Source organism: Lissotriton vulgaris, chromosome 2_2 (assembly GCF_964263255.1).
Source record: "Lissotriton vulgaris chromosome 2_2, aLisVul1.2, whole genome shotgun sequence".
Lineage (NCBI taxonomy): Eukaryota > Metazoa > Chordata > Amphibia > Caudata > Salamandridae > Lissotriton > Lissotriton vulgaris.
In genome coordinates, this window is record NC_141688.1 from 34,864,165 (window position 1) to 34,890,899 (window position 26,735).

The 26,735-nt window shown below is 47.5% G+C and overlaps 1 protein-coding gene across 4 annotated transcripts in view; it reads left to right on the forward strand.

Annotated features, from left to right (window-relative positions):
• Positions 1–26,735, forward strand: part of ARIH1 (ariadne RBR E3 ubiquitin protein ligase 1) — a 616,333-nt gene that overhangs the window by 380,617 nt on the left and 208,981 nt on the right. For all 4 annotated transcript variants that reach the window (XM_086959245.1, XM_086959247.1, XM_086959246.1 and 1 more), the window contains exon 7: positions 1,555–1,661. In XM_086959245.1, coding sequence (XP_086815371.1) covers positions 1,555–1,661 — 107 coding nt within the window. The remainder of the gene's footprint in view (positions 1–1,554; positions 1,662–26,735) is intronic.

The window sequence follows — 26,735 nt, forward strand, 5'->3', positions numbered from 1 at the left end:
TTGGAAGACCAAATAGATGAATACTGCCACAGTACTGTAAATTATTTTAAAGCATTTGCCTAATGTCTTGAAAATGATTTTCTTGAAGTTCAGCCAATGCAGCTGGATCAGCTAACAGTTTACAGAAGCATACCGAGGCATGTTAAACATCTACCTCACAGCCATATTCTGCTTTAGTTGAAGTTTGTGTAAAGTTCCTTCAGTAGCCGTAAATAAAAGATATTACACTAGTTTAAGCAAGAGCTCACAGCTCCTCTAATTACTGTTAATCTATCCTCACCTGGAAATATTGGGAGTATTTTCCTCAACACTCTCAGATGACAGAAGCAGGTAGGTGTTAACTTAGAAAGTTGTTTTACCGTCTACTTTTCATCAAAACGAAATCCAATATGTCTAATGCATTTCACATGTAATATACAATCACCAAGTATTGAAGGCCACCACTCTTTCATCTGTACCATGTGATCACCGCCCTAAATCACAACATCCCTTTTTGTTAAGAGTAACTTGTGAACATTGTGGGTCATAGACACTGCCTCATTCATAGCATTGGTGAAATCAAGAGATGTGCCTTCCTTCTGTTTTTCTATCTAAACCCTTCGTTTTGTTGGTCAAAAAGTTCAGACTTCTCTTTAACCATTGTAAATTTTACGCACGTCCAACAGACTGTGCTGACTAGTAAATGGCCATGTGTTCTTCTAGAGGCAAATATTTAAATGAAAATGTTCACCTAATTGGACAGTTCCCTGCTTTCTTAGATGCAGTATTAGAAATTGCTTGATAAACAAGCATCAAAGTGCATGAAATTAGGGCTATGCCAGTGGCTAGTCTTTCATGGGTTCTTGAAATTTCTCTGGAAAGGAGCCATTTAAGCCGATACTGTATTCTATATTTATTATTTTTTGTATGTTTGTGCCCCCATTCTCCCATTGGATGCTATTTTTTGCCAGGGCTTAATGTTAAATGTAGATCTCCTCTTTCCATTTCTGGATTAAGGTGATTTGCAGTCAATACACCACAAGTAGGAAGGAGGACTGACTAGATGTACCAAAAAGTACTAGTGTCTCAACAGAGAAACTACCGCAGCAGTACAGCTGGTATGCAAAATTACTTCTCAGCCTATACTTCGGGCTGAGAAAGTGATGGTGAGAGCGATTCCCTCAAGCCCCCAATGTCAACATAATGTGCTTATTGAATTTGGACAGGTTTCTATTACATTACATTATCAAATTTAATATAGAAAATACCCTTCTTTAACTATTTACTTTCTTTCTGCTAAGAGTAGCAGTGCCAAATAGAAAAGCATGGGCATGTTACATGAAGGGACTCTAGAAGAAGCTGCTGTCTGGCTGGCTTCTCAATGGATTGTGTGAAGAGGGTGACGAAAGAGTGGTTCGTGAAAGTTTAAAATAAAAATCAAACTTTAAAAAAATAATTGTAAACAATCTTCTCTTTAGAACACCGAAGAGTATGAGTTAGGGGCTCAGGACATTTGTTTCTCGCCTGTGCTTGATGCTTACACCACAACTTTCTCATAAGCTGTTCTTCTTTTAGTGCAATCGACTTCTAAAATGGTGTCCTGCTCCAGACTGCCACCACGTGGTGAAAGTTCAGTATCCTGATGCAAAACCTGTTCGCTGCAAATGTGGACGCCAGTTTTGGTAGGTGGAGTTTGTGTGCCTTATAAATTAAAAAAAATTACAGTAACTCAGGATCAAGAAGTCCAATTCGGACTTCAGTTACCAAAGGTCCAAGTTCTTAACAAGTTGACTACTGGTAAGTATACAATGGTTTTGGGGCTAAAATTAGACCAGTTGGAAGAAGACTTCTTTAACTTCCATTCCATTTACTTTATACATAGAGCATAGGTTAACAATTTAAGGATGTATTAAACAGAGTAGATACTGTCACAAAGATTACTAAAATTTCAGCTCCAAGCCAGTGCTTACTTTGATGGTTTCGGCCCTCATCCCTCTACTGTGAATGCATGCTATAATCTTTGATCCATACAAGCCAGACCTTTTCAAGAGCTCCTGTTTAGAAGAAAGGCCAATCTAGGATGTGTTGATATTAGTTACAGCTTAACTTACTGTTAGGGTTACCAGTGAAAGGCTCTTTTTTTTAAACTGTTAAACCTGTGTCCCGTGTTAAGAAATGCTCACGTTTTAAAGTAGTGCCAGTTTCAGTGATGCTGACCCTTTGTGCCTCTGTGTTAAACAACTTCATCACATTTGAGTTCTGCTGATGCTGCTGGATTACATTGCAATGCAGACAACGCCTTTGTATGGTAAATAATCCACAGAAGTGATTTGCAAGATACAATCTTGTACATTCACAGGCTGCACATTATTTAATCCTCTAGTCTGTTATGTCTAAAAGTGTTTATTCACAAACAGCCCTCATTTCACAGGGCAAGGAGGGGTTACTGGGCCCAACTGTGGGGAGGGGTGGGAGTTTGAGCGCCTTTTACTCCTGATTTCTTGCAGCTGGCCCCCACAATAGTCTGTGAGCAACTGGATCAAGTATCCATCCTGCACGTGACTCTGTGGTAGCGTGAGTTAAGCAGTCCAAGGCTTCTCTGGAAGGAGATAGGTGTTGGAGAAACTCATATTCACAACTCTACGTACGTTCAGCAACCCTAATAAATGGCCAGCAGAATTCTCCCTTTTATCAAAAGTATTATTGATATATATATATATACACAAAGCAAAATATGGTACACAAAATACCTTCAGTCTACAGTCTTGGTTACAGCTTCTCCACACTGGTGTACACCTTTAATTTACCAATTCGGTGAGTTTCAAGCACCCCTTTACAATGCACCCAGACGCAAATGTGAGTGTCAGTCTTTATAATTTGTGTGCTGGGGGTTGCCCACAATGAAGTGCCCACTACTCTGTTTGTGTTTTTGGTATAACGAGCTGTACATCACAGCAGGATTAGCTCTGTACTGGATAGCCCCAAACACAGGCCATGGAAATGACCAAGTTCACATCTGGATGTCAGCCTCACTGATTTGTATCAAAAGGTTACAAAGGCCTTCAGTCTGCTTTGTGACTCTTATCAGCCAAATCTCTTTCCTGACTAGGCCCCTTTCACCTATAATCTTTCAGAATTAATAAGCCTGAATAAGCCTGGCGGAAGTGTACTGAAGAGCCTGACACTACCTGCCCTTACGGTGTGTTTCCCACCAAGTGCTCAGGAATGCAGCCACCCACGAATGTGTCTTAGTGGCTTCTGTACCACCAAATGCTCCGTCAGCAGAACCCTGGGGATCCCAGCAGAAAACCACAGGCCTCTATGTACTGTACCCCTCACATACTTCTGTGCATCCTTAGCATTGTACACAAACATGGGTGTAGTCAACCATGTGCTGTACCAGCACGCTGCACACAAACCCATGCTCTCCATATGCTGTAGCTCTCACAGGCTCACACATACCTGTGAGGTTCTCTCACACGTGTGCTGTCCCAGTGTACAGTAGCACTCATTGGCTCACAGCACGTACCAGTCAGCACATTCCAGCTTGCATATGATCTCCCCAAATCTCCTTCCAAAAGTGAGCTAAGCACATAGTAACCAAATGTTTTTAAGTGTGCCATTCTCTTGCCAAATATCAGAAGGCCTGATCACACTTGGATAACTCTCTATAAAAACAATATGCTACGACCGCCTCCCTCCTACTACTCTGCTCCTGGTAGCCCTCCACCACTATGAAAGTAGGTCACAGTGCACCTCTCCAGGTCTAACCAGATCACATTCCATGAGACATAGCTGGGTTCTAGTGAACATGCTCATGACCAGTAATCATTGCCACAGATCTTCTGATACCACCACAGTTGCACTCAGGGCAGGGTTTCACATCTACTACCATGTGAGGAACTTTTCTCTCCCATGCAATCTTCTTGTGTCGACCTAGACGGAGCCCTTATGACTTATTATGACATCAGTCGGAAACCTTGAATGCCGTGTAAAGTAACCTCCATTTTAGAGGTTTTGTTCTGCCACACCATCAAGTTAGTGTCGGATGGGCTCACGCCCCCGTGTATGTGCACCGCAAACATGTTAGAACAGTAATGCAGTAGTCATCGTGAGGTACCAGTATGCTGAATGCAAAAAAAAAATTTTTTTATCTTGAGTTAATCCCTGTTAATCCCTGTTGGGGCTTCCTGAAGTGATATTGCCGGTATGGGCTGGTTCAATAATTTTCATTTAGGGAATCTTCTGTGGAGCACCTTGACGATCTTGCCAGGGATGCCGGTTTTGATGCTTAGGAAACTTTACGGCTGCCTTGGCCTCCATGAAGAAATGGGGCGTATCGTCCTGTGTAGTACGGAGCTTTGCTGAGCAAAGAGGTGCATAAGGATTGTTCGCTTGTTGGAAGAGTCTTTTAGCAGGAAGAAATTTGCTTATGTGTTTTTGACAGCAATGGTGAAGTCAGTATAAAAAGATATTGAGGTACCCTGATGGGTTATGGATTATTCCTTGCCGGCCAGACATAGGATCATATATCTATCTCTGTAGTTCAGTTGGCACGCCACGATGGGTCACCCAGGTGCACCTGGGGGTGGTTGCCGGCCAAGGGACCTATCTAGCCTTTCTGCAATTAATACAGGTGACGGGCTGCCTAAAGAAATACCGGAGGACAACTCCACAAAACTTTCCATGGTGGTGGATTTGGGAATGCCAGTGATACGAAGGTTGTTGCGCCATGATCGGGATTCAAGTTCTTCATTCTTAGCTCTGATAAGATATAGGATCTTGTCCATCCGCAGTAGATGTTTCTTAGACTCTGCCTGGGGGTCCTTGGTGTCAGACTCCGCTTTCCACCTGTTGAAGTCTGGAGTTGTGTTTGTCTTTTCTTTGCTACATCTGCCTCTTGCTTATCGCCACTCGTCGGGGGTCTCTGACTTAGTTTCTGATGGGGTCTTCTGGTCCGCGTAGCAAGATGCACATTTGCTCTTGAAAGTGAGTTTAGGCTGCCTAGTGTCCTGCTTGCTCATGTTTGCCACTTGAAACGACGGAGTATTGGTGGGTGTGCCAGGGTTCTCACCACACAAATCGCCCACAGCAGTGTTCCTGGCACCTCCACCCACATTGTGTGACCAAATAATGAGCATGTGTCCCGGTGGGCCGGCCACACCCCATGCCCTGCTTGAGGGCATGAGCAGGCCATGGCCTTGTAGGATAGACTCCTACGCTGTCTGCAGCCCGCTGTGTAACTGTCAGTTGATAATTCACAAGTCCCGGGTGGCCCCGGTGCACACTTTCTTCCCAGACCCAGGAGTCTGCAGTGAAAGAAGTGTGGCAGTTATATGGAGGTAATTATATTAAAGTAACAACTGGCAAATTGTTTCCATAACTGCTTAATTTATGGCCAGCTGTCACCCATGTCCACCAGTTCCCACCTGGCGTGCAGTGTGCGATCGCAGCACCCAGCCTCAAGCCATGCAGCCAGCCAGCTCAACCAAGGACACGCGTAGGCCTGTGGTTTCCCTGCCACATCAGCGTGTTATTCATGGGCCGCTGATAACTCCCTCACAATACTTCGGGCCCAGCCTGCTTCTCCATGCAGCCTGAGGGGCCTAACGGGCATGTGCTTCCAGGTAATCCACGGCATGTATCACAGTACTGCGTTGCATCAGGCCCAGGCCGGCGTGCTCACAGGAAAACAAGTCCCGGTCCCGGCGCACAGATCTTGTTTCCCGTTGTATTATGCTGCATGGAGGACCAAGTTATGAAGCAAGGTTTTCAAAATTATATTAAAATCTATATCTTTATTAAAGTTTTATATAGCGATAAACCGTTAAGGGCACACACCTGCATCCTAAATAAATTCAAACAAAGGAGAAAGGGAGACATGCAACCACTCACAGAAGACTAGCACATGGTAACAAGGAGAGGAAGGACAATAAAATACAATATGAATTGGGTCGACGACATAGTAAGGGAGCTGATTTGTCATCCAAGGGGTAGAGACCATAATATCTAAGCCAAAGTCCCCAGACCTTGAAGAACTTACAAGGACACACTCAGTTTTATACAGAACTTTTTCAGCAGCCATATAAAGATCCATCCTCGCCGTCCATTCGACCATGGTAAGAACCTCTGGTGCACTCCAATGGTGCGCCACAACACTATCAACCACCACTGTCCCATGGTTGCAGAAAAGTTGTGGTCTTGGAATGCCAAATCGCCTGGGACACCCAGTAAAATGTATTAAGGATCAAGAGGGATGACGGTTTCCAACACTCGCTGAGCTTTCACAATCTGATAAAAATGTCTGGATGGCTGGAAAGTCCCATAGAGTATGTATTTACTGTCCCTGTAGCGTAGGCTGGCCAGGGAAACTGCCCTCCCATGCAATGCAGGCAGTCCCTATCATATTAAACCACCTGTAGTATCTTGAGTTAAATCCGGCACAGTCGTGACTTAATGGCCTCTTCCCTCTGGTGCATCAGAGCTGCCTCCCAGTCAAAGTCCTCCAGTTCCCACATGTCAGTCTCCCATCTGTCCCTCAGCCTAGTCAGTGTGTCTGACATATTATTCAGCTTGCCCCGGTGTTGGACTTTCATAGATTCCCATGCTTTATATCATTCCCCCGTCGTCTGAATGGGAGCCTCGGAAAAGAGAAAATACCATAGCAGTAGTTGCAAAAGAGAAAGAAAGGCCCAGGCCTCATCTCATTTTGTAGCATATCTCCCTCCTTTTTGTAAAAGAGACCAAAAAACTGCAACAACCAATCAGATCAGCCTCACCCCTTAGAACCCTCCTGAGAGAGCCTCAGAGCCCCAGATTTTCTACCGCAATTTGTGCTAAGGGAGTCTCCACTGAGCTCTGCTCAGTTTTCTCTACAGATTTGGATTTTCTACTCTACAATGTCTGATAAGGAAAAGAAGGCTTTGTTTAAAGCTAAGAAAAGGCTGTACATTGAGGACAAGCATAAACACTGTATATACTGCTTGTACCCTGATCATAAAGCTACCGATTGTAAGATCTGCAGGACTTTCTCCACCAAGACCTTGAGAGACAGGGAAGGCAGTTTATTAACCTGGTTACAGAAGATGAAGTCTCGTAAGGAGGTTCTGTCGGTGAGGCTTCTTCCTCAGCTGCGTCCTCTGGAAGTCCAGGAAAAGCGGTAGGTCTACCCCTTCAATTTCATCTGAACCCCCTGTTAAGGCCTAACAAAAGACCTCTGATAGGTCTAAAAGGCCCAGTCCCAAAAAATCTCCTCGCCGAGGTGTAAAGGAGAGGCTGGTACAAATTGCCTGAGGTACAACAATCAAAGAATGTACAACAAACTCCTTCTATTGCTTCTCCACTGTCTGAAAAGAAGATATTCAAGAAACCAGCTTCTGTCCCTCAGGAAGGAAAATCCGATAGAAAGAACAGTCTGTCGACGACGACAACTTCAGGTACGTCGACGACTACATCGAAAGTGCACCTGGTTTCAGTTACAGCTCCGTCGACGGGAGCCATGGCGGCGGTGATGTTATCGTAGTCAAAGGTTCAGGTACCTGTCCCCTTGTCGACGACTATGACCTTCGACGATGACGCCGACGATAGTGTCGACGGCTACGATGTCTACGAGGACGACTTAGACGACGGTGATGGTGGTGACAACAGCCCTCTCCGTCGACGGTCGTCGTCGACGATTCAAAGTGTCCAGGTATCGATAAGAAGGCAACAGATCACTCCTCACAGAGTGACACCCTTGCCTCCAACTTTACTCTTTGAGGAAGAACTTTCAGAGGAGGAGGAGGATTGTCCTTATTGGGATGCTTATAGCCCATCCCAACTTCGGGTGAAATATCAGGATTCAGATTCTGACGATTACTATACTGAAGATCGCCATTATGATCAACAAAAGAGACCTCAACCTCAGTCTCATTAGGATATGGTGGCAATGCCTTCCTCTCTTATAACGGACTTACAATGATGCTACAAGACTACAAGAAAAGGTTTCCGCCTCAAGCTTCTGAGCAGCAAGCGCAGGCACCTCCTCCATCAATTCCTGCCACTTCAATTACAGTGACTCTGGTGTCTCGACCTTCAGAGCCGGAGCCAAGAGAGCCACCAGGAAATTGTAGCTATTCATGATGATAACACATCTGATGAAGAGCATGATGTACATCAGGTCCCAGATAGGGAGTGGGATGATTGTCATTCCAGATCCGACCTCGCCATCGCCGGATCCCGTTGAGTCCCCTCCAGCAGACATCGGAGGTTTCCATAACCTTATGGACAGGGCTTTTAAGAGGTTTGGCCTTCCTATTACAACAGTACAGTCAGATTGCTTCCTTTATGATTTTAAGGAACCTTACAAGAAGTCCATCCATTCAATCCCAATCGTTGAGCATGTGTGGTCTGAAGGGATTAAGGTGATGCAAATTCCGGCTACAGTCATCCCTGTTCTTCCGTGGCTGGAGAAAAAATATAAAGCTATGGATATAGCTACCACTGCTTTTCGAGATTTGGCTGGATCAGCAGTTTTAAGACGTCAGGACTGGCTTCGGGCTACCTGGTTTTGCCAGGAAGTTCAAAATAAGATCCTGGACTTACCCTATGATGGAGAAATGCTTTTTGGGTAACATATAGACGATGCCCTTCAAGACATCAAAACTGACACGGCAAGGTCCTTGGGGACATTGCAATACCGCAAAGTACCTTTCAGGGGTGCGAAAGCAAGAGATTTTTCGTTGTATAAAAGGTGGTAACCAACAACGTTACTCCTCTTATTCACAATCTTCTCAGTCGTACAGGCCCCAATACTCGCAACGCCACCAGGTGTCTTTCTCTCGTCAACCATCAAGAGGACGACCGGGCCGTCAGGGGAGAGATGCTTCTAAACGACAATAGCGGCTTCCTGGCTCTATCTACTGTTCCTCCCCCTCCAGTAACATCAGTGGGGGTAGGATATCCGAATACCTCACAACTGGCAGATTATTACATCGGATTGGTGGGTCCTCCACATCATACAATTTGGCCACACTCTAGAGTTTCAAGATTTTCCACCATCCAGAGCCCCTTGTGCCACAGAATCAAAACATCTGAATCTTCTGTGTCTCGTAGCTCAGCAGCTACTCATCAAAGGAGCGATCGAATCGGTTCCCCTGTCTCAACGAGGGAAAGGGTTCTATTCCAGGTTTTTCCTGGTTCTCAAAACAGAAGAAAAGTGGCGCCCAATTCTAGATCTGAGGGAGCTCAACACCTATCTCATAAAACTCTTTTCAGGTGGTTTCTCTCCAGGATATATTGCGTCTCCTAAATCCTGGTGATTGTATGACAACTCTAGATCTCGAGGACGCGTGCTTTCATGTTCTCATTCATCCGGCCACACAGGAGGTATCGTCGCTTCACAGTAGCCAAGAGCCACTTTCAGTTCAGGGTCCTAACTTTCGGACTAAGAACAGCACCGCGGATATTTACAAAGGTATTGGCCCCAGTAGCAGCATTTCTCAGAAGGCAGTCTCTGCAGGTGTTTCCCTACCTGGACGATTGGTTGATAAAGGTTCCATCCCCTCAAGCAGCCACAAGGGCAGTCGAAGATTGCATTCAACTTTTCAGTCTCTTGTGTCTAGGTCTGAACAGAAGCAAGTCTGTCCTTCCATCCAGGTCGGCAAGGTTTGTGTGCTATTCTGGATACAACTCATTTGCAAAGCTTTCACTTCAGAGAAGAGACAGAACAGACTGATACTTTCTGCCAACCGATTACAAAGGAAACCAACTCTTTCAGTCCGTTAATACAAATCCCTTCTAGGATCGATGTCATCTTGCATTGCCTTAATTTCGCACTGCAGGCTTCACATGCACCCCCTGCAAGAGCAACTAGACTTGCAATTGTGTCAGGCGGAGAGATCGTTCGACCGGATAAAGATCACTCCTATCATGAAGAAGGCAATCATGTGATGGACTACAAATATCGCGAAAGGTCTCTTTCGCGGTTACTCCTTCTCCATTAGTTCTGACCACAGACGCCTCTCTAGAGGGCTGGGGGGCGGTATTACAGGATCTTCAAGTAAGCGACCACTGGTCTCCAGAGATTCGCACCTCCCTTCTGGAGCTACGAGCGATTAGTTTAGCTTTACAAGCCTTCCTTCCAAAAATTTGGAATTCCACAGTCGTGGCCCTAGGATCCAAGCTTCTTTCAAGGGAGGCACAGGAGATCTGGGAATGGGCAATTAGTCATCAGATATCTCTCTCAGCGGAACATCTGCCAGGTTCCCTCAATACGGAGGCGGATTCATTGAGCCGTCAAAGGTCTGTCTCTCACGAATGGGAATTAGATCAGAGAACTCTCGTAAGAATATTCTCTTGTTGGGGCACTCCTCTTATAGACCTGTTTGCGACCTTAGAAAACAAATGCCAATTTTACGCAAGCAGGTATCACCATCAAGGATTGTTGGGGAATGCTCTTTCGATAGCCAGGTCAGGCGCATTTGTTTACGCCTTTCCACCAATTCCCCTGCTTCCCAAGGTGCTAAGGAAACTCAAGACGGAAACCTGCGCAATGATTTTAATAGCTCCAGCTTGGCCCGCCAATTTTGGTTCACAGAGCTCCTTCTGTCTCAGGATGATCAAATTCACCTGCGTCCCATTCCTACCCTGCTGACGATGTCTCAGGGCCAAGTAATTCATCCGGACCTGAGTTCTCTGCAATGGACAGCATGGCTCCTGAGCAACAGGAGTTCAGAACTTGAGATATCCCTCAAGATTGCAAAGTAATTTTAGCTCAATCTCGAGCCCCAAGTACAAACAGAACCTATCAAGCAAAATGGAACCGTTTTTGTGCATGGTGCCACAAGGAAAATCTTCATCCATTCACTTCAGCTCCTCATAAGATCTTACCATACATTTTTGTCTTTGGCCAGGTCAGGTCTTCAACACTCTTCCATCAAGGTGCATCTGACAGCGATCTCTAGGTTCAGATGAACAGCCTCTGGCCCTTCTCTCTGGTCTGCGAGAGTTATCAAACAATTCCTGAAAGGTCTATTCTGGGCTTTCCCTCCAGTTAGACCTCCTCCTCCAATATGGCAACTCAACCTGGTCCGTGCCCATCTCATGAGGTCTCCTTTTCTGACGATTGCAGCCGCCAGAACTACGCTTCTCGTCGACGGACTGTTTTACATCCCGTAAACTATGCCAAGAGGAAACTGAACATAAAGAATCTCCCCACATCAGGAGGAAGCTTCTTCTATCTGAGGGCATTGCTACATCCACGCAGGGGCTCATCAGTCTTATCCGCCCTGCAAAGTGTCAGCCATATCATTATATCAACGGCGAGAAGCGTTGAGTTGCTTAAATTTGCTATATCAGCCCTCTCAGATCCGGCTTTTCCTAATCAAATTTTACAGACTACACTCAACCGGACGTATTGAATGTATAGCAAACTTTGCCTTAAAAACCTGTTAAGCTGTCGATCCGTTGACTCATCTTGTGAATTGGAAAACACTTGCGAAGAACGAATTTATTAAAGTCCATTTCCAAATGTAACGACTTTATATATTACACGTGGCTCCTCCAGAAGAAGGCGCTGGTCGCCGAAACGCTCGTCGAGAATTATGCCTCTTTCCCCTTTTATGTAGTAAATGAATTTATAATTCTGTTATTGATTCATATACTTTTTTATTGTATGTTGACTCTTTGATATGTGATGATGAGTTCTTTATATATATATGGAATTTGTGTTTCCTTTTTTAACATATATGTTAATAAATATTAGAAACTGATTTCACTGGTAGCTCTCTTTCCTTAAATATCTTTGTTCATTACTCTATTTTAATTGATTGCCTAGGTTGTTTTTTATTGACCACTCCTTTTTGAACCTATACATAAAGCGGACATATAATTGTCATGGAAGATTGCTTTTCTTCTGGCTATAACATCAGCCAGGAGGGTTGGAGAACTTCAAGCTCTCCCAATTTTTGAATCTTTCTTACAGTTCAAGAATGACTCTAAAAAACGTGTGTCCGGAGCCCGGCGACGTGGGCTGGAGATTGTTCCCCTCCATCCTTTGGGCCCCGGGATGGAGGGGATGGATAGCGCACACTCATTGCGTTCCGTAATGGCAGCGATAGGGGCGCTCTGCTCACAACTTGCCGTCACATGTGTCTCCCTGGCGGCAAAGCTGGATGATGTCTGCTCGCGACCGGCCATTGACGCTGCAACACCTGAACAGCAGTTTGAGGTCCAGCCAAGCGATTTGCTTTGCCATCTTGAGGTTCCCGAGCGGCGGCCCGACTTCGCTCCTTCGGGAGTCGGCCTCACTTCTCCTTTACCCGCTACAGTGCCTGATCTTACATTCACGTTTCCTAGTCGATGGAGTATCGTCGCTGGAGGTTCTGTTCGTCAACGCAGAGTCTCAGGGTCCTGTCTAAGGGGACTACCGTTTTTCTTCTTCGCGACCCCCCTGTATAACGGAGGCCGCCATTTTGTGTCCGGACTTTGTTCCATCTTCAGTGCCTCGGACTGCCATGGACGCTTTGTCTGCTTCTGGTCGGCTGTGGCTTGGTTGGCGCGTGCTCCGGAACGGATTCGCACTGGACAGGGCTGATTTCGACTTTGCATAGGAACAATAAGCAAAAAAATGAAAATAAGTCAACCAAACAACAAATTAGTCCACATTGTTTTAATCACAATGGCAGTGTATATTAAATATACAGTTTATCCGAACAATAAATTAGTGGTTTCACAGTGCCCCAAGTTGGGAAAAAGAGGGGGGGTAGTGAGTGATCGTGTGAGGATGTCGTGAAAGAAAGAAGGAAAATTCTTAAGTGACAGTATAATCAACATCGAACCTAATTGGGCTGAATATGGCGACAACGTCACCGCGGCACTAGCCGCTTTCAATGAAGCGGTAACTATCTCCATTGATCATGTTGTTCCTTTAAGAACATACAAACCCCGACCTACCCCAAAACAAGAAGTCCGGTACACAGACGAACTCAGGCAACTAAAAATCACGGCACGGAAATCGGAAAAACGATGGAGAGTCACACATAAGGATGAGGATAAAGACATTTATAGGACTTCCCAGAAAAATTATCATAAAGCCATTCAATCTGCCCGGAAACATCATATAGCAGCCCAGATATCAGCTGCGGGTAGAAATGCGAAAGTCCTTTATCAGATCTTACAGACCTTTGTCAAGCCTGCAGCTTGTGAAACAGAGGGGATTGAGTTCCAGGAACTCTGTGATAACATCTCGCAGTTCTTTGTAAGGAAAATAGAAGGCATTTATGCTAAGATCTTAGCCTCGAAATCCACCTCTAACACCTTGAGAACTGTTGATAGTATGGCTCCTCCACACCTCAGCACAATAGAAGATAATGCTAGCAAGCTTGTTGAATTCCCCCATATATCAATAGAGGACATTGGCACTCAAACCAAGAGTGGATGCCCGTCGGATATTGTTCCAGCTCGGATCATGTCTCTCTTAAGGGAAGATCTAGGAGCGGGGATCCAGTGGGTGCTTAATCTATCCTTAGGATCAGGAGAAGTTCCTCCTGATTGGAAGAGTGCTTTGGTGAGGCCTCTACGGAAGAACAACTCCATTCCATGGACTGACCTCACTAACCTGAGACCCATTTCTCTTCTCCCTTTCTTAGGGAAGCTTGCCGAGAAGTTTGCTAACCGGCACTTATCCAATTACATCGAGAGTGCAGGGGGACTAGACCCCTCCCAGTCGGGTTTTAGACCTAGGCATAGCACCGAGACCGCCTTGCTGTCCGTCGCTGACAATCTTCATATGCTGCAGGATAAGGGGTACTCCGTTATCCTGGTGTTATTAGATTTGTCAGCGGCGTTTGACACTGTGTCACATGAGATCATGACCACCAGACTAGTTGACATCGGTCTGGGAGGCAAGGCGCTGGCATGGTTAAGGAGCTTTTTCAGCAAACGCACTCAGAGAGTAATACTGGGCCCATACCAGTCAGAGGAGGTGGAGATCTCAAAGGGGGTGCCACAGGGCTCCTGCTTGAGCCCAACGTTATTTAACATCCCTAGCTAACATCATGAGATCCCACGGGTTTATCCCTGTATCGTATGCAGACGATACACAACTCCTCTTTCCGTTTAAAATCATGACTCCTGAAGTGCGTCACTCCTTTGCCCAAGGGATGAAAGAAGTGGCACATTGGATGGCAGCAAACCTCCTTCAGTGTAACGTCTCCAAGACGGAGGTGATGCTCTTTGGGGAAGCCAAACGACTGTGGACTCCGGATTGGTGGCCTTGTGATCTTGGCCCAGTCCCTGAGCCTAAAATGGTAGTGAAAGACCTGGGAGTCAAACTGGATCAGGAGCTCACCCTAAAACATCATGCTACTCAGGTATTAAGCTCCTGTTTCCATGTTATTGGACTTCTCCGAAGGGTGTTCCCCTTGCTACCTGATACCACCAGGAAAACTTTAGTTCAGTCGCTCGTGTTGAGTAGACTGGACTATTGTAATGGTTTGCTGCTAGCCGCCAATGAAGGGGTCGTCGCCAGACTTCAAGTCGTGCAGAACACGGCTGCCCGCCTTGTTCTCAATGCCCCGGCCCGGACTCCTTCAAAGCCACTTCTCAAAAAACTCCACTGGCTCACCATAAAACAAAGAGTGATGTTTAAAACTTGTTGCATCATCCACAAGTGCCTTTCTGGTAGAGGTCCGGATGATTTAACCAAGAAATTCATCCCATATATTCCAGCAAGACCCCTGAGATCCGGAGACCATGAATTATGTGTCCCCAGATTCTGGAAGACACGACAAGGTGGAAGAGCTTTGTCAGTGGCAGGCCCGAAACTTTGGAATGAACTTCCATATGAAATCAGAGCATGCAGGGAACATTTTTCCTTCAGGAAAAAATTAAAAACTTTCTTGTTAAATTATTGACATTGTTGAACATTGATAACACTTGACAGGGCTACTTGCTTTCTGATGTCGCCAAAGGCGCGGAGATACTCCCCAGGGAGTCGATTCCCAGCGCGGTACAAGTTTGCAAATAAATAAATAAATAAATAAACAAATATAAATCATTTGTCAATGTTACACAATATGTACAGAGACCAGGACCATCAGGTTCAAACAATCATTTCAAAAGCAAAGCATACTCCACAAAGTTCAATGAATGAAAACAATAGGGCGTGGAGTTGATATTCAAAGGCAGGTAGTTGTCGACGTTTCGACCCTCCTATATGCAGGTACGAGTGCTAATCTTGCTGTGGGGTCTTCATCAGGACTGGAAGATGGGACACATAACCTATTTAATATATAAATATATGATTTAGGCACGGGAAAGAGTATCCCTAGATATATCAAAGCAAGGTGGCACATCGATCCCATGACAGGATTGGTAGGGGTTACAGGTTACAGTAGTTCCGAAATAATTACAGGATCAATATCAATTAAACATTGTGCAGTAACTAAAGTTGCGCTAAAATAGTCACAACAACTTGTTATATATTGAGGAATCGATATGTGAAGTCAAGAGCCGTTGGGGAAGAGCCAGCCTGACGTAGGTGGACCAGGCCAAAGATCTTAGAGATAACTACTCAATGGGACATGGTAATACACCTGGAGCCCGATGGGTCAGGACCAAAGTGCAATCACCGAGTCTCGTGATAATCGTACCAGAACATGTCTGGTATGCGTGTGGGCTGTTGATTCAGGTCATAAAGTCATGGGCTTAAAAACTTACCACAAAAGTGGTATATACAGGACCCGAAGTTGACAGGGTTGGATGCATGCACCCAATTTTTTATATATTAAATAGGTTATGTGTCCCATCTTCCAGTCCTGATGAAGACCCCACAGCAAGATTAGCACTCGTACCTGCATATATGAGGGTCGAAACGTCGACAACTACCTGCCTTTGAATATCAACTCCACGCCCTATTGTTTTCATTCATTGAACTTTGTGGAGTATGCTTTGCTTTTGAAATGATTGTTTGAACCTGATGGTCCTGGTCTCTGTACATATTGTGTAACATTGACAAATGATTTATATTTGTTGATTATACTGTCACTTAAGAATTTTCCTTCTTTCTTTCACAACATCCTCACACGATCACTCACTACCCCCCCTCTTTTTCCCAACTTGGGGCACTGTGAAACCACTAAATTATTGTTCGGATAAACTGTATATTTAATATACACTCCCATTGTGATTAAAACAATGTGGACTAATTTGTTGTTTGGTTGACTTATTTTAATTTTTTTGCTTATTGTTCCTATGCAACTGGGACCCCTTCTTATAACTACTTAGATAGCCCAGGTCCCAGTGACTCTAGCTGGGTAAACCCCCCCCCCCCCCCCCCCCCCCCCCCATTAATATCCGATTTTGACTTTGAGCTGTTCTGGCTCCTTGCCACTGCTTTGGACCACCTGAGACGTTCCCTTTTACTACGTTTGTTGTGACTTTTGCGATCGATCTCCCTGTGATGCTTATAGGGTTGACTTCTACTTTCCTGGTATAGCTCAGTTCACTTTTGCCGGGACTGCACCGAATATCTCACCGGGCCTGGGGCGGGGTGGGGGGGGTTTCTTATTGGTGAATGTCCTCCCCATGATAATGCCGAATGTTTGCTTCGATTACTGATGATTGTGCCTTGGGGAGGTCACTGCCGGCTGGGGGCACCGGGTGTCCGGGAGTGGGTCTGTTGCTCTCCTCCTCCACTTCCGGGGCGACAGGCACACTGTTAGTGGGTTAGGCCGTAGCCATTACAGGGGTGCAGGGTGGCGGGTGCGGGGGGGGGGGGTGTTTATTATTTTAGTTATGGTCCCTATCGCTCTTTTCCGGCTTTGGGAGGGTTCTTTCCTCTTTAGTAGGGTTGGCTGTCTCTGGGTCTCGCACCTTTTTTCTTTTTCTGGCATCTCAACAAGCCTGTTTCTCTGTTCTTGGGGGTGGGCTCTCTGGGGTGATACTTGGGAATGTTGCTTTCTGTAATACTGCTTATTGTCCAGTCTTACCGCTGCGGCTGCTTAGATTATATAGTTGCTGTAGTCATAGCCTATCTCCGATTGTAAATGGGGTACGTCCCCCTTGTTTCTTTTGTGTCCTTTTCATGTAAGGTGTGAAGTCCTTGTTGTTGCAGCCCCCTCTCTTCTAAAATTTAAAAATGAAAACCTCATATCCTGTGTTGCGCACCCCACAGTCACGTCTGGTGTACTTTGAAATATCCTGATTGTAGATTGGCCTACGGTTCTCCTGTTTCTATTGATTGTCTTTGCCGCCGGCCATGATGGTTGTGGGCTTGCGCATGTATCTCCTTATTTTTTGAACAAAGGTTTTCCAAAAAAAAAAAGTGCCTCTTAAATTTTGAGGACAAATCCGAAATGTATTCCAAAAGTTCCATCGGATTTTCACCTGAATGAACCTGTAGTACTAAGGTCTTTCTTTCCTCTGCCTTAAACTCTGGCTGAAAGATCTCTCCACACTTTGGATGTCCAAAGATGCCTAAAGTTCTATCTCCAACGCACAAAAGATTTCAGAAAGACTTCACAACTTTTTGTCGCTTTTAGTGCTCCAAGGAAAGGCATGCCCCTATCAAAGCAGGGGATATCACATTGGATTGCCAGCACAATCCACTTCTGTCATCAAGTGTCAGGAAAGCCGCTGAAAGGACGAATCAAAGCTCATTCTACGAGATCAGTTTCATCTTCTACGGCTCTGTTTTCTGGTGTTTCTATCAATGACATTTGTAGGGAGGCTACATGGAGCAGTGCCCATTCATTCACGAAGCACTACTGTTTGGACTCTTCCACAAGGAGTGAGGCAGCAGTTGGACAAGCAGTCCTGAGGAACCTCTTCCAATAAGCGGTGAGCTTTCCCTTCTATCCCTCCTTCCTATATTGCACATATTGTATCTGATATTGTTTTTTGTCTATTGTTGCAAAGGGTATCTACTATTTATCCAGTATTGGGGTATCTTTCGTAGATTGACATGCCTGAATAATTTCCCGTCGCTGAGGCAGGAGTCCCACGGTAATTATATATACAAAAGCAGTGCCTTATAAAAATCTGTAGTAGGCTGACAAGACTATAGGCCCCAAAAGACCCAAAACTAGCAGCCTATTTACCTCCTTATATGTAAAGGACTGAAAAGTCGTTCCAACCAATCAGCTGACAGCACCCTCTAGAACCTTCCCTGCAGAGGCAGTTCTCCTCAGATTTTCACCGCACGTCGTGTGGATGGGAGTCTCCTGAGTGCCTACTCACTTTTCTCTTCAGAATGTCTGAGAAGAAAGCTCTTTTCAAGGCCTGCAGGACCTATGATAAGAAGAGGGTCAATTTAGATGATCAGCACAAGGGCTGCATCTACTGCCTGCATCCCTCTCACATTGTGAAGGTTGCAGGATTTGCCGCACCTTCCCTGCCAAAACTATCAGGGACAGGGAGGCAAGGGTTCTATTTTGGCTTAAATCATCTTCCACAGATGAGGACAAAGCTTCAACATCCAGCAAAAGGGCCAGATAGCTCTTCTCCTGAGAGGAAAAAAACAACACAAATCCTCTCATGGAGTGTCTGAACCCTCAAGGAGGTCATCCTCCACTCCTATTGAATCTCCAGTTTCTCCGCTTTCAGGATCATCATCTAAAACTGAGTAAAGCCCATGCTAAGACGGTCTCTCTGGTGTCTTCTCACACAGTCTCTGTGACTTCTGCCATCTCAAGCTCTTCTGTGACGATATCTACATCTGCCATTACCTCACTATTGTATCAGATAAGATTTCCTCCAAGAAATCTTCAGGGGTTAAGGACGCAAAATCGTCGACGACCACTGCATCGACGACGATTCCTTCGTCGACTAAGTCATAGACGACAAAAGCCCCGTGAACATCCTAATCGTCGTCGACTGGCTGTTCGTCGACTAAGAGCCCGTCGACGACTGGATCATCGACGAAGACCCCATCGACGACAGCCCCGTCGACGACTGCCTCATCGACGAAGACCCCATCGACGACGGCCCCGTCGACGACTGCCTCATCGACGAAGACCCCATCGACGACGGCCCCGTCGACAAAGTCCATCTACAGTACCACCGTCTATGACGATTCTATCGACGACACGCTCGTCGACGGCACTTCCACCAATGAGCCAGCCGCCTTCAGCGCAGCTTGTTATACGCCTAAATCCACAAGGAGTCCAGTTATTACCAAGACTCCGCCAACAAGACCCTGACCTGTTCTTCCTCAGGTGTCATGTCTCACCTGTGGCCTATACTCCTTTTCAGATCAAGACGTATCATAGGCAAGACTACTCCAATATTTCTCCACTGCTACCATCGCAGATTTTAGAAACCTATGTGGAGGAGGAGGTTTCGTGGAGGATGACTGAGATAATGAGGGTCCCTTTGGGATTGCACGCCATCCATCCGAATTGCATATAAAATGCCAGGATGAAGAGGACGAAGAAGATATTCAAGAACATTACTACCAAGAGGAGTTGTCTACACCTTTCTGTAGACAGCCATACATACCTCAACGTTCGGAGGATACCAGTCATCTCCCTCCTTCGTTGATACAGGATTTGCAAGCCCTGTTGGCCAGGGCTCTCAAAATCCAAAAAATTGTACTAGTCCTGCAGGACTAGTACCCTAAAAAATGTCCTCGACCTAACTGCAACCTACTTGACCTACGTCTCTGAAAGCGGAGCAAATGTGACAAGATAAGATTTAAAGGCATCTTTATTGCTCATTAACTTTGTGAGAAATAAAAATGCCTTTAAATCTTGTTATCTTGTCGCATTTGCTCCGTTTTCACAGACAGAGGACAAAAGCTGGTTTGTTTTCCTACTTACCAGAAAGGGCGAGTAGGACCTAAAAATAGCTCGACCTTGTTAAATTTAGCTCGACTATGCGAGCCATCGAGTTAAATTTTCGAGCCCTGTTGGCAGACTATCGCCAAAGGTTCCCACCTACACCGTCCACGCCAATTGTACCTCCGGTACCAGCAGACGTACCTGCCCCTCCTCCACCGCAGCCTCCAGTGTCAACTAGACACTGCAGAATCCGCACCACAAGATGATCGGGATACTTCCTCTTCGGATGAAGAGAAGAGGAAGGTGAGCTGCCTCAAGACAACATACCTGCGGATCCGTGGGATGATTACGTAATACCCATGCCTTCGCCTTCTTTGCCACAACCCTCTGATTCTCCACCGGAGGACATTGGCGGCTTTCATAATATAATGCAAAGGGCTGCTACAAGGTTTGAACTGCCAGTTACCATTGAACAGTCGGACTGCTTTTTACACGATTTTAAAGAGGGATATAGGATTACTAGGGCCATACCCATTATAGACTTTATTTGGCAGGATGGTCGTAAAATTATGAAGACACCCGCTTCCATCCCTGCAGTACCTCCTCGTATTGAGAAAAAGTACAGAGCACCGCCAGAAACTCCATCCTGTTTGGTAGGCCACCCATGTCTGGACTCTGTAATATCCCAAGCCGCTCAACAGAGGTCCAAAAATTCGTCCACGCCAATCTCTACGCCGCCGGACAAAGAGGGCAGAAGATTGGACCTAATAGGCAAGAAGTTTTCCATCAATGCTGCATCCTCTATCAAATGGCGTTCGGGCTGGACTGTTCCCATGAGGCACAGGGTCAAGGCTGATTTGCATATGGCCATATCTGAACTCGGGTGGTGTGGAGTGCAAAAAAAGATGGGTTTAGGCCCAGATCTATGTACTGGAGTGAATGTATGACATTGTTCTGCATTCTGTCCATCAACTGTGGTTTTTGCATCCTCTATCAAGGCAGCGAATTCTCTTGCGATTCTTGCCCGCTACGACCGACAGATGTGGTCGGAGCTGTCTGAATTCATTGAATTTATACCGGAGGATCGTCAACAAGAGGCACGTAAAATACTGCTTGAAGGAGAGAGGGCGGCTTCAGATTGTTTTTTTCCGCCATAGGGTTCGGATGTGTTTTCGGTTCCCTCCATCGGAACCGATAGTTGTTCGATTTTTACTTGAGACCAAAAGGTCTTTAGGCTGGGCGTCGGTATAGTTGCGTTCGGGTTTTCTTACTGACTCTCAGCTCCGATCTCCTACTGCCCTTCCACGTGCTTCGACGCGGACGGGCCTACACTACAATCTTTGCTATGGAGCGGACTCCATTCAAGAAGTGTCCGCTGTGTCACTCAAAATATTCGCACCTCGACGTGCACCCCGTGTGCAACACATGCTTGTCACCGGATCACCGTGAAGACACCTGCATGGCGTGTTCAAAGTTTAGGAGTAAGAAAACTTTGAAGATTCGCCGGGCTAATCGACTCCAGGCACAGTTGTCGGCTTCGGCGCCCCCACCTGATGACATCTTTCAGGAATCGGTCGAGGAAGAGGACGACGTACAAGGGTCGGACTCTGGCCCCGCGTCCGAGGAAGAGACCTACGACGCGGATGAGGAGGCCTGCGACGAAGTCTCCGGTGAGGTAGGGGACGACGAACTGATTTGTGCCACGATGGGAGATAGCTCAGAGGAAGAGCATCCCCAACCAGACTCCGGGGGTACTCCCCGTCATACGGCCCAGGTCGAGGGATCGCCTTCGGGCCTTACCCAAGATCTAACTATGAGTCCTACGTCCCCGCCTCCGGGCCCGGTCACGGACATTTCTAACAAGAAACCGATAGTGAAGCCAACTGGTCTCGCACCCTCGGATGCGAAACCGAAACCGAAAGTGGCGTTGGTGAAGAAGGTTCTGGAGGCGTCAACTTCCACTAAACCCAAAATGGCCAACTTGAAGAGCCACGCCAAAATGGCCGACCACAAGAGCCGCGCCAAAATGGCCGACCCGAAGCCCTCTGGGTCGGCGCCGAAGGTGAAGGCACCCGACGCGGCTGCGTCGGCACCGAAAGGGGTCGCGGACCCGAAAACGGCTTCGAAGAAGCGTCACGCCGACGGTGCGCCAGGCCATGGGGCGTCGGCACCGAAGAAGAGGCCTACCGGCGACCGGGCTCTCGGAGCCGAAGATTCGCTCGCGACGGCTCAGCCCTCGGCCTCCCTTACAAAGAAGGTGGGAGAATCCTTAAAGCGGATCCAACAGTCCACTGTTGTTCCCAGCCAGGACACTGTAGTGCCTAGGCCCACGCCGAAGCCTGCCAAGGATCAAACGCCCATTCGTTTTACCCTTCCTCCCAAGTCGGCGCCGAAGGCCTTCGCGCCTAAGCAGAGTGGACACTCTCAGGAAGTATTGACGCCGAAGGCTGCCTTGGTGGTATCGAAGCTTCGGCTCCAGCCGCTTGCGGTGGAGGAACGTCGTGAGGTAACCATCGACGCCAACACCGGAAAATTGTCGCTCCTCAAACGAAAGATTACGTCGGAGCCGGCCTTGGAACCTTTTAGGATTCCACTCAAGAACAAAAGATACTCTGCGGACTCTTCGGCTTTGATGGAACCTCTGTCTCCACAAGCACTGGAACACTCGCCGGCCCATTCCCCCGTGCCTGATGTGGACGAGGAAGAGGCCGAGTACAACTATCCTGCGTACTCGGATCCGGAAGAGGAGCAGGTGCCCTGGGCGGCAGGAGGCGACACAGACGACCCGCAGTCGGGCCAGGACACTCAACTTTTCGCCGCTAAGACGTCCCCGACAGAGGACTCGGCGGCATTTAATGCTTTAATAGAGAGAGCTGCAGCGAACCATGACGTCGAACTGCACTCAGACCCCGTGGATGCGGACTTCTTGGTCGACACCTTCTCGGTAGCCGAAAAACAAGTCAAGACACTGCCGATGCTTAAAGGAGTGCTGAAGCATGCACAGGAGGTATTCAAGGAGCCCACCCGGGCGCGGGTGGTCAATCCTAGCATCGACAGGAAATATAAGGCGGCGCCCACGTATCCCACTTATATTAAGGGACACTTGCCATTGGACTCCCTGGTGGTGTCCAACGCTCGGAAGAGGGCGAATTCGCAGACTACTGGTGATGCTCCTCCCCCAGACAAAGAGTCCAAGATCTTTGAGGCATCAGGCAAACGCATTGCTGCACAGGCAGCGAACATCTGGAGGATCTCTAACACTCAAGCCCTGCTTGCACGTTATGATAGGGCCCATTATGACACATTAGAGGCCATCCTGCAACACTTGCCTGACCAATACAAGGAGGCGGGGGAGATGCTTATTCAGGAGGGTAAACTCATTACAAATGCATCCATCAAATGTGCCCTAGATGTAGCAGACACTGCCTCCAGGGCTATCAATACAAGCGTGCTACTTAGACGCCATGCCTGGCTTCGAATTTCTGGGTTCAAACCCGACATACAAACCACAATACTGGGTCAAACAGTGAATCCTGACCATCTGTTCGGCCCTGAGGTGGATGCCTCCCTAGAAAAGATGAAAAAAGATACCGAAACTGCCAAGTCTATGGGGGCTTTACAAAGTCAGCAGTTTCGGGGTGGTTCCTTTCGCCGCTCCAATTCAAGAGGCACCTCAAGAGGCCAGGCATCCCAGTCCACGCAATACTACAAGGGTAACGCCCAGTCCTCGTATAACAACAACAAGGGCAGGGGTGGCTACAGAGGCAATAATATCAAAGGCAGGGGACGTGGAAACAATGCCTCCAGGTCCACCACCTCCAACAAGCAGTGACGTCTTGTCACTTCCCCCCGATCACACAACACCTGTCGGGGGGAGACTCCAGCAGTTCCTGCCGGCGTGGAGGTCCATCACCACGGACAGGTGGGTGAGGTCTCTTATCCAGTACGGGTACTGTCTAGAACTTACGTCCATTCCACCGGACATACCGCCAAGAAGCCGTGCTATGTCCGACGAGCACTTGACCTTGTTGCAGCAAGAAGTACTTGTCATGCTGCAAAAAGGGGCGATAGAGCTCGTTCCATTGCAAGAACGGGGAACGGGAGTTTACTCCCTGTATTTTCTGATCCCCAAAAAGGACGGATCACTCAGGCCGATCCTGGACCTCAGGCCCCTGAACTGGTACATCAACTCGGAGCACTTCCATATGCTCACATTGCAGCAGGTGCTTCCCCTGCTTCAACAGGGGGACTTCCTAGCGACGCTGGATCTGAAGGATGCCTATTTTCATATTCCCCTGCATCCTTCCCACAGAAAGTATCTCAGATTCACGATCCTAGACCAGCATTACCAGTTCAGGGTCCTGCCGTTCGGGGTCACCACGGCACCAAGAGTTTTTACCAAATGCCTAGCGACTGTGGCGGCACATCTTCGTCGCCAGCACGTCCATGTCTTTCCGTACCTAGACGACTGGCTTATTCAGGCAAAGACAGAACAGCAGTGCGTCGACCACGTGTCACGCACCATTCACCTCCTGCACGATCTGGGATTCTCTCTGAACTACCCGAAGTCCCATCTCCAGCCCGCCCACGTGCGACAGTATCTGGGCGCGACAATCGACACTCTGGCAGCCACTGCGCAGCCGAGTTCAGTGAGAATCGCCAGCATCCAGGCGCTGATCCAACGATTCAGACCCCAACACTCGCTTCCAGCGAGGGTGTTCATGCAGTTGATAGGCATGATGGCCTCCTGCATCTCCATTGTCCCGCACGCGAGACTACATATGCGTCCGCTTCAGGAGTGCCTGGCACGTCAGTGGACTCAGGCTCATGGACAACTGACAGACCTAGTGTTGGTGAGCGGTCGGGCGTACAACTCTCTGCATTGGTGGAATCCACAAAACCTTTGCAAGGGCCGACCATTCCAAGAGCCTGTCCCACAGATCATCCTGACAACGGACGCCTCTCTCCAGGGATGGGGAGCGCATGTACTCCACTACACTGTGCAGGGACTATGGACACTTCAGCAAAGGAAGATGCACATCAATGTGTTGGAACTGATGGCAATCTTCATGGCCTTAAAGGCGTTCAAAGTACATCTGTGCAACAAGGTCGTGTTGATCCGGACGGACAACATGACGGCCATGTACTACATCCAGAAGCAGGGAGGAACACACTCTCCACAGCTGTCTCATCTGGCTCAGAGCATGTGGAAGTGGGCCATTCAGAGGAACATCTTCCTCATGGCAGAACATCTCCCAGGCAAGGACAATCAAATGGCGGATCTGCTCAGCAGGCACAGCCATCAGATGCACGAGTGGGAGATACATCCATCAGTACTCCAACCGTACTTCCAAAGGTGGGGTCATCCAGAGATAGACCTGTTCGCCACAAAGGAGAACGCAAAATGCCAAAACTTCGCCGCCAGATTCCCACACCCCCAATCACAGGGCAATGCGATGTGGATGAACTGGTCAGGCAGATTTGCGTACGCTTTTCCCCCAGCACCTCTGATACCGCTGGTGGCACGCAAGCTCAGGCAACACTCGATGACGCTCATCCTGGTTGCTCCAACGTGGGCTCGCCAACCATGGTACACCACGTTTCTGGAACTCTCCGTGGTACCGCATCAAAGGCTTCATCTCACTCCCAGCCTTCTGACGCAGAGCCATGGCGACATTCAGCACCCAGATCCGCAACAGCTCAACCTGGCGATCTGGCTCCTGAAGTCCTAGAGTTTGGCTACCTCAATCTTCCTCCCGATTGCATGGACATCATTCGGGAGGCGAGAAAGCCCACTACTAGAGCTTGTTATGCGGCTAAATGGAAGAGGTTTGTCGTCTACTGCGTGGAGCACAGCATTGACCCGCTAGACGCGTCCATTCAAAACATCATATGTTACCTCTTTCACCTGTATCGGTGTAATCTAGCTTACTCTTCCATCCGCATTCACCTGTCGGCTATGGCAGCATACCTCCAAAATAGGCAACACCTGTCACTCTTTAAGGTCCCTGCTATCAAGGCTTTTCTGGAAGGACTCAAAAGAGTCATTCCACCAAGGACTCCACCAGCTCCGGAATGGAACCTCAACGTGGTTCTTACAAGGCTGATGGGTCCTCCCTTTGAGCCACTACACTCTTGCGAGCTGCAGTTTTTGACCTGGAAGGTGGCGTTCTTGGTAGCAATCACATCGCTACGGAGGGTTAGCGAACTGCAGGCGCTCACCATCCAAGAACCTTTCTTCCAGGTACATGCCAACAGGGTGGTGCTCCGCACTAACCCTAAGTTCTTACCCAAAGTGGTCTCGCAGTTTCACATAAACCAAACTATTGAATTGCCGGTGTTCTTCCAAAACCCAGAGACGCTGGCGGAGCGGATGCTCCACACCCTTGATGTGAAGAGGGCCTTGATGTATTATGTGGACAGGACAAAAGATTTCCGCAAAACCAAACAACTTTTTGTTGCTTTTGCCACACAACACAAGGGAAATGCAATCTCCAAAGCAGGAATAGCTAGATGGATAGTAAAGTGCATTCAAATCTGCTACGCTAAAGCTAAGCGCACTCTCACTATCCCACCGAGGGCCCACTCCACTAGGAAGTTGGGGGCCTCTATGGCGTTCTTAGGTAACATTCCCTTAGAAGACATCTGTCGAGCAGCCACATGGTCTACCACTCATACTTTCACTAAGCACTACTGTGTAGACGTGCATTCAAAACAACAGGCAGCTGTTGGTCAGGCTGTTCTAAAAACGCTTTTTCAGACTGCTGCAGCTGGCACGGGCGGCCGCCGCTAATGGAGGGACTGCTATGTATTCTATGCACAGATATGAATTCAGCAGCCCACATGCCTCGAACTGCAAATGCTACTTACCAGTATGCATCTGTTCTTGGCATGTAGGGCTGCTGACATTCATATCGCCCACCCTCCTCCCCGGCGCCTGTAGCAGCTGCAGTATGTATTCATATACACACATATGCTCATAGCATGGTCATCACT